At 43.7% G+C, this 9,385-nt stretch overlaps 1 protein-coding gene across 1 annotated transcript in view; it reads right to left on the bottom strand.

The window, feature by feature from the left end:
• Window positions 1–348: 348 nt before the first annotated feature.
• MYO7B (myosin VIIB) overlaps window positions 349–9,385 on the bottom strand; it is a 1,196,498-nt gene continuing 1,187,461 nt past the window's right edge. The window contains exons 47-48 of the mRNA XM_078666047.1: window positions 4,003–4,122; window positions 349–1,443 (exon numbers count right to left, since the gene is read on the bottom strand). Of these exons, the coding sequence (XP_078522173.1) occupies window positions 1,354–1,443; window positions 4,003–4,122 (210 nt within the window). The 3' untranslated portion in view covers window positions 349–1,353. The remainder of the gene's footprint in view (window positions 1,444–4,002; window positions 4,123–9,385) is intronic.

Raw genomic sequence — 9,385 nt, 5'->3', positions numbered from 1 at the left:
TGACGCCAGTGCACAGGGGTGGCGCTTACATGCAGTTCTGCTCTGACACTTCCAGGGTGATTTGAGTGAGTGCAGAGCTGCATGGCACCACCTAACCACTCAAAAGAGCACTTCTATGAAAAATCTCCAGATCAAGGATAGCGCCTGGGGGGTATTCTAAGGTGGGGTATCTGTGGTTAAAAATATCCATCAAAAGAGATATATATTTTCAGAGGATGTGTACAGCTGTGGTATGATGTAATGCACATAGTTTAAGATTGAAAGATATAATTTTGCTGGTAGGCACTGCTCAGTTGAGATGAAAGACCTCTCCGCTTCTTGTGCACATACAAAGAAACAGGAAACATGTTCAGTCAGAATAACTCGTGCATATTTATTTATTTATAGAAAATGTGTGTACATAAGAACATTTGTTGTCAATTTGTGCTGAGAGAAATACGTAAGATTAAGCGTGCTACCATGATTATGGAAGCAAAATTAATTTCATTAGTTCATGTAATTCAATTGCTCTGAATCACCAGGCACTTGTGAAAATCTTTTCTTTAATTGGCAAACTTCAGGGAGTTTTGAGGCAAGTTGTTTTAACTCCACCCCACATTTAGTGGGTGCATCTAACCCACAACACCTTTGGCTATGTCCATTAGAGGTTTGAAGGTATACAAAACACCTTCTGTCACTCTTCGGAAACTGACTTCCCATAGCTCAGTCTGTTCAGATGCTGTGGGGAAAGCTGACCCATGCATGATTTTCCTTGACAGTGTGCGTCTTTTATTCTGGTTCAATAGATTGCGTCCTTTGCCTTTTCTTAAAGGTCCTTATAGAAGAGTTCTTACCTTCTGATTTTTAAATAACTGATTGATACGAGTTCTTAAATCCATCCCTGACATTGGAGAGCGTTTCCATGATGGACTGCCATATACTGCGGTAGGATATTCACTGCTTCAGATTCATCTGTTTTCCCAAGTGAAGACCTCCTACACACTTTCTTTTTTACATCTGATGACATTTACGGACGCCTCTTCAGCTACTACTTCTATTTTTTAGTCATCAACTTTTATCCTGATTGTTCCAGAGTTATTTTCCAGCGATAGACATCAAACCACTGGATGTTTTCTGGGTCTCTTCACTCTGTTGACAGACTGAACACAACATTGCTTTGTAGTGACAAATGAATTTTAAGTTCAACAGTCCTCGTTGGTCACCATAGTTGTGGAATTCTTCCCAGTCGCATTCTAAAGTGCTGCTGGTCACCCAAGCTTCCAGTTGATAATACTGGAATGGATGCAGGCTTCCAGAGAAGGCTCTCGAATAAGGGACAGGGTTGGCACCACCGTTAGAGAGAGAATCAAATGATCATGCAAGCAGCTCCGAATTCCTTTGCTTCCTCACAGCATCCAGGAGCCGACCAACATAAGAAGTTATCAGGTCATCCATCTTATAGCCCTGCAATTAAACAAAAAAAAATGACATTCCATATATTGTCTTAGGTCATTACTGTTGTAAGAACTGAAGCTCTTACATGACTGTGCATCAGATGTTAGTCTGGATAGAGCATGTTCTGGACCAAAGGTGTCTGCTGCCAAAACAAACTGGAGGGCAGCATGGGGAGGAGGGCAAATAATAATGAAAAAAACATTTGCCTCACACTGCCGCTGCAAGCTGCATTGGTGAAGAAGTATGAGGAAGTTTATGGGCCACTCCCACCCAATCCAGACGCTGCTCTCAGCATGAGAGCAGCGCCAGGATTGGTTTGAGCAGCCTGGTTAGGAGCTCAGTAGGTGACTGGTAGCCTTTGAAGTTTCTCCACCTGGCTGTACAATACAGCTGGGTTGGAGAAATCAAAGTGCGCATGACAGTTTGGCCGGCCAAACCGTCATGCTCACTTCCAGTGCCCAACAACTTCTCCTACCCCTGATGGCTGTCACTCAGGATGCCCGGCCTGCTCCGCCCTTGACTCCACAACATCAGCTGTCAAGACAAAAATAAAACAATAATAAAATTATTCTATTATTGTTTTATTTTTCAGCTGCAGTGAGTGGGGCGTCGCTCCTTTGCCATTGCGGAGGAGCCGCAACTGTTCTGGATTACATACGCCAAACCATTGTTGTGTGTCCCAGTACGAACATTATATCATGGACATCATTTAATATATATGGCTGGCTGTTTCTGTGACACAACACAATTTAGTACTGCAGAGTTGGCCTTTAAAATGGTAAGTAAACAACCGTTATCTCTTGCATCATTATGAGTTGGGCGAGTGTCTAAGCAAAACCTTAATGAATGACGACCTATGTCTCTTTTCAGACGCCCCAAAAATACTAAACCCGCACAAATGGCTCCTGTTTTCCTCCAAAATTTGACCATTCTCACTGAATAAACAGTCATAAAACGAATGAGAGTACCCGCATGATCATATTAAAAAATATTTCCCTTTGAAAAACTAATCTATATTAACTTTAGCCGTGCCATTTGCCTACAGAGTTTTAAATGGAGTACAAATGTAAATCCTCCCCCGTTGTTATAAAACAGCTAAAAAGCAACAGACCTCTTGATTTTTCTCCTGTGCTGCATATTTCTACGCTTTCATGTGCAAAGGTCCCATGTATATTTTTCTTTAAATAGTCCTAGGTTAATATCTTTGTTTAAATTAATTTGACTTTAAACATAGTAATGATAAGCTTTACTACATTTCCATATAATTTCCTATAGCGAGATAATTGTGGAGATTTCGGCCACCAGGGCTAACAGGTGGACAGTTATTAACATTAACTTTACACTTATCTGTATAGCACAGTGGGTTACTGCGTTTGCCACATACATCTTATTGTTACTTGCTGTTCATAAATTCTAGTCCTATAGTACAGTGACCTATGAACTGTCAATAAAGCCATGCAAACATGGTATATGTTAGAACATTGTTTTTTTCCACAGTCTAACATTACCTTAATGCTGCTAAAAAGAGTTTGTTGTGGTCAAATGCATTCTTAACAGTAAAGCCAATCCCAACCACTGTGATATGTTTTAAATCCTGAGTTTCTGCTCCTCCAGACCAAACATTCTTAAAATATACTGCCTACTAGTATGGATGACGTGATTCCGACACCTTGTAACCCTCATTGTCTTATGTAACATTTTCTATAGATTGATTTACACATGTACACGTCTTTGTCTCCGTATGTGTGTGTGAAGTGAAGTGCTCCTACACCCTACATTGGTATAAGCAGCACTATACAACAAATGAAATGCACCTGAAAGAGGGGCACTAGTGGATGGTGGTAGTGAGGGAATCCTCCACGCAGACGGACTCGGAGGTCCTTGGGGGCCTCAGGCTAAAGCCGGCTCTGCTGACAAACAAGCCATTCTAGTATGCTTCATACATCAGCCAGTTTTTCTACTGATAGCATTTAAAAATGGCTTTCATCAGGACATTCAGCATTGCACAAAAGAAGTAAGCACAGATAGAATTATGTAAATCGATTTTTGGATGAATTATTTCTCCTCATAGAAAGTTAATACTGGAAGAAGTGCTGCTCTCAAGTTTCCTTAGATATGTGCAGTGAGTTGCTGTCTTGAACTTAGGCAAAAATATTAGCATGTAAAAGAATGATTTTACCAAAGTGACAGTCCAAATGCATCTTTCTACGCAAAGGGTAGTGACTTTTAAATCGGGGAGTGTGTCTGCGCAAGGGGAACATGCTGGCTTCAGTTCAGAGCAAGACAGTTGCTCTTGCAACCTTCATATCTAGTGTGCATTGTATTTGCTGAAACTTTAGAGAACCACTTGTATTTTTCTACTGTAATAAATCTGATTCAATGCAACTAGATGTATTTTCTCACCCTGTTTTAGTACTCCACAGGTACTAACCAATGACACTTCTCCTGCTGTGTTTTGTGTCTTTGCTATTATTTACCTAGCAAAGGACTAGGTAAGTCCTTGTTATTAGAGTTTTCTTGGATTTCTACATGTGTTATGATGGGCAGTAGGAGGAGTGGTATTCTCACCAGTGATGTCTCGCAGAGAAGCCTGTTGCCCCGGACAAGATTGCCCATCGTCATGTGAAAGTATGTGTTGCCACTGTTCCAACTGGAAATCTTGGTGAATGGGTGGGTGACCAGGAGCTCCTGCATCAGGAGAGGAAAGACAAGCACATGAGCACATACCATGGTACATCCTTTCTTCACAAATTACAATTTATGATCCCCAGGCAGAAAAATGGACTTCCAGAAACAGAGTTTAATCTCCTACATTTCTCTTTCTCTTCACTATTGACGCTTTAAAAGAGTTTAACATCTACACCTTTCTTCAAATCATGCCTTATACGTTTGCCACACTTTTTGTGTTTCCAGTCTTACTAGTGACAGCAGCTGCAAAACGAGTCAGAGGAGGAGGGGGATGGGGGGAAGGGGGAATCAGGGAAATACATTTTTCTTTTTAACTTACCTGTCTGCCCCCTACGCTGCCGGCCACCTCGGTGCTTCTCTCCTCCTGGCAGTCACTTAGGCACAAAGCACAGGATCCCACCCAATCCAGACACTGCTCTCATGCTATACAAAGCATGAGAACAGCGTGGTGATTGGCCTGAGCAGGCTGGTCTGACGCTCGCTCAGGCACAACCCATCCAACCCGGCTGTCAACACAGCTGAAGAAACCTACGGTTGCAAGTCTGTTTGGCTGGCCTAAGACAGCCAGCCAAACCGAAATGTGGGCTTTTTGTAATGGGATACCCCGTTGGGAATAAGGAGCTGTGACTAGGGGACGTCTCCCAGATGGGACACGCTGTTGACTTTTTATAATGCCCATCACTCCTCCTCCCTGCCTTGGCCCGGCTCGCTTTGCCCAAGACGCCCTGGCTCAGTCAGTCAGCGGGAAATAAAATGATAATATTGTTTTACTATCATTTTATTTTTCACTGACTGACTCTGACCAGTGGGGCGACGCTACTCCGCCATTACGGAGGAGATGGCCCTGAGTCTTACCTCTTGAACACCTGATCTCCATTCAGTTCTTAATTTCGGTTTGTTTGTGAAAGAAAATAAAAAATAAACTTTCCTTTTTCTTCGCCACTGCCACACGTCTTTCCTCTGTCCTCACTCTGCAGCACCAGAAGCACTCGGGCTCCTGGACTCTCCCAGCCAATACCAACGCTGCATGAGCCTGTTTGGCCACTCAGGCTGTACCTGGGAAGCTGGGCATGTTCTACCTCAGGGCTGTGCAACACAGCCCAGTGGAGAACATGCTAAGGGGCAGATTTACAATAACTGGCGCATCCCTGCATATTAGCAGGGATGCGCCAGTTATTGTGCGCCGCAGCTCCGCCACCCTGGATGCGCCGCATTTACAGTGCGGCGCACCATGGGGCAAAAACGGCACAGATGTGTCACGCATCTGTGCCGTAAAAGCAGCGCATTTCTGGAGTGGCGTCGCAAGCGGGACGCAGCTCCAGCAATGCTTTGGGGGGGGCCCTATCTCCACAATGCTGCGTCAATCCTTACGCCTGCTTCAAGCAGGCACAGGGTTTTGACGCAGCATGGGCCCAAATGTGACTGAGTGAAATCTTGCCACTTTTGGGAGTCGTTCCTGCGCCGGAACATCCCCCCCCCCCTTCCCCCCCACCTGCGATGGAACGCCTCCTACTGGCGCAGGGCTTTACAACGTGACGCATCTGGGAGATGCGTCACGTTGTAAATACCCTGCACCATAGCGCATCTTTTGCACCACCGCTGTGTCACAAAAGTGACGCAACGGCGGCGTAAAAGAGGCACAGGGGGCTTGTAAATCTGCCTCTAAGTGTGCATGACTGTTTGGCCGATGCCAGAGGGCCGGCCGGCCTAGCCATCATGCACACTTAGGGAGTTCAAACCACTCCTGCTCCCTCTGATGGTGGGGAGCCCAGCCCTGCACCTAACATGGTTTTGAGTGGCACAGAAAAATAAAATGATAATAACTTGTTGTTATAATTTTAATTTTCTTTTGCACTGCTCAATAAGCAGTGGGGCGACGCTCTTCCACCTTAGCGGAGGAACCATCACTGTCGGGCAGCACACATGAAAGGACTGCAACTTTTACAATACCTGATATGTCCCTACTCTCCTAGAAGACCACTACGATCCAGGAATGTAGGACTGCTGACAGTTCCTCAGAGAAATAGAGGAGGACCCTCGTTCGCCTATCAATCACCCAAATAATGGAATACTCTACTTGATGTACGTAAAAAGAACAAGGCAAACCCAATTCCAGGAAACAGCTTACGACATATATTTTCACTTTCAATACATCTTTCAGCACTGGGAGGCTCGTCGGGTAGCCAAGTGCTCTAGAAGTGCCAAGAGTAGAATACATGAGCCTGTTAATGGAATCATGAAAGGTCATGCTTACTGTGACGCAAAGGCTTGTTCTCATTGAGGTCAGGCGCATTGTGTCCCAGTGGTCTGTTGTTTCTAATCCTTTACAGTGAACGGTCCTTGCTTGCACTTGTGAATTAGTGATGAAGAAGAAAGGGCTAAGAGGGGTTAGAGGAGTGGCGTGACTTGCAGCGTCCTAAATCCCTCAGAAACTATGGTACACACCCTCGAAATTAAAGGAATCTGGCTTCATCTACAATGTTATATTGGATGAAATGACTCAAGAAAACTCTGACCATGTTTGTTCTGTGTTTGATTGTTCTGTTGCAATAAGAGCAGACTACCCTAGACCTCAAAGTGCAGAGAACAGGTCCACATTCATGTCCTGGGATGTATAAGGTGTAACAAGTCCCCCTTGATCTCTGACATGAATGGTGTTCTGGGACCGAGGAAGTCGGCACCAGTGACCTAAGGCATGATTGTTTCCCATAGGTGGTGGAACTGTAAGGAGAAAATGCACTTGAATACATAATCTGCTAAGTATAAAGCAAAGGTATGTTCAATTTACATTTTTACAAAGCCTGTAAGTTCTCTCTCGGTGCATGAATGGTATATAACCAGGAATTCACAGGTTTAAATCATGTGAGACTGGGCAATAGTAACACGGTTATTGATCTTAAAGTGCTGTAGCAAGACCTATATCATTACCCTAGATCAGTGGTTCTTAACCTTTTCACTTATGAGGAACTCTACTAAATTACTACTGAAAGCCAGGGACCCCCAAGTCTTCTTCTCCGCACATCATTCTGAAACCTTCCGTTTCCATGTTTCACACATGATTGCTTTCTTCCCTGCACCCTTTTACCCCTCTCTCCCTCACGCACTTCCTTGCATCCCACTCCATCCTCTCTTTGATTCAACAACAAGAGCGGACGAAAAAGCGATGCAAACCACAACCTGGACCATACAGGGGGATGAGCAAATGGTAGCACAGCCCCATCTAAACCTGAACCACCCAGGGCTTTTCTAACAGTCTGCTGAAACCAGCCAAACATCAACAATGGCGAGCTCACAGGGGGAACCTCGAGAACTACCACAGGCATCAAATAGCATCTCTAAGACGTTTATGACAACCCAAATGGTGGTACCAGAGGACCTCATTGCGTCATCTTCAACGACCAGGGTCTCAAATCATAATCTGACAAATAGAAACGGTAAAGGAAAATGGTTACTTACGACGAGAACAGGAAATAAAACTTAAACATGGATAAATAGTATAACTCAAATTGATAAATTCCTATCTACAAATCTAACTGTGGGCTCAGTTTCAACATTTTATATCAGCTTTGACCTAATGCACTTCCCGGTGGCCCTGAGGAAATTATTGCGTTCAATACGACCTCGCAAGAAGGCACGACACAGCTAGATCTAATCTGGAAAACATCCAGATCACCCTAGAGGGTGACCTGGACAACACCCCGGTTTTAACCCTGATTCCGGAGTATGCCTCCAGAAGTAGACAAGATGTTCTAAACCGGGGAAACATCCTTAGACTATTGGCAGCTACGCCAAGACTGAGCAGCCTAACATCAAAAGATCTTGTGGTAAAATAGTTTGAAAGTTCAGATGTAGAGCCTGGAGGGGAAGTAACTCAGACCACATAGTCCACAACTGACATTGCAAAAAGAATTCTTTGAGAAGGTCCAGTTCTAAAAAAAATGGGGAATAACGGTTATCCCTTGTCACACGACTGGATACCCCTTGCCCCTTCTACCCCAAGGACAAAAAGTGTGATCAGACATACAGCAAGAAGAAACCACCTTGGTGCCTAAGGATGCTAAGGGCTCCACAATTTATTTTTTACTTAATATCTAAATCTCATGGTTAGACAGAGCAAGTCGCCGGGGAAAGATCACAAGGATGCACACAAGACATAGTCAGAACAGCAAGATTTTCTCAAACGCCACCATGACCACACAAAGCTAAGAACAATCAAGCTGGACCAAATCCCAGACCACTTCGCATGTGCTCTTGGAATATAAACAGCGGGAATACAAAACTAACCGATCCAGATCAGTATAACTACCTGCTGTCCTTTAATATTATTTTTCTCCAGGAAACCTGGCTGGTTGAGCCTGTCTATATCCAAGGCTATATTAGCATTTTTACTCCAGCTGTAAAACATTCAAAACATGGGCATCACTCAGGAGGGCTGCCAAATTGTATTTCAATAGCCAGCGTAGCCCCGGCTACAGCTAGACATTAAGGCCAGAGGAATGAATGCAATAAAATGCACCATCAACATTAAAGGCGTCGCTGCTGATGTAATTTTTATTAATATCTATATTCATCCTCACAACAAATTCAATGACAGTAAAAAGGTAGTGCAAGAATTAACGAGATTGCTGAAGGAGGAAAATTCGACCCACTTTGTTATATCCAGGGACTTTAATCTATATTTAAACGGCACTTGGGCAGGTAACTTAACAATATCTCAAACAGCACATCCCAAACAGCACTTTTCAAAAATACCCGACCAGGGCAGCAGTACATACGGGCACCAAAGGAAAATTTTGAGTCGATTACAGTATGACCTCGAACACTTAAGCTATAGAGCCCTGAATGGCAAGTTCCAAGCAGATAATCTGCTGAATGCCACATTTCACTCCAACAAAACCAGTACTTGCTTGGACTACACCTTTGTATCCCTGTCGATATTTCAATACGTTTGTTCATTTTAAATCACAGATGGATCCGGCAGTGACCATCTTCCGCAAGAAGTCACATTTTTACCATACATCACTACCCCAAATCATGCAAGGTAGACGACTGACAAAATCGACCTCACAAATTGCAGACGCATTAAGAGCACAACGGTCGGTCTTACTCAACTGCATGTAACCATAAGGGACACATTTCAAGACATTTTAGGTAATGCAATACGGCAGTAAATACGTGGGGAACTCTTATTGGAACACTACAGAAAAAATATACCAAAGTTAACAACTCAAATGTGATAATAAAGTATATAAAGAGGTCACCA

Source organism: Lissotriton helveticus, chromosome 11 (genome assembly GCF_964261635.1).
Source record: "Lissotriton helveticus chromosome 11, aLisHel1.1, whole genome shotgun sequence".
NCBI lineage: Eukaryota > Metazoa > Chordata > Amphibia > Caudata > Salamandridae > Lissotriton > Lissotriton helveticus.
The sequence above is the reverse complement of the archived record's forward strand: the minus strand, read 5'-3'. Positions and strand labels throughout refer to the sequence as shown.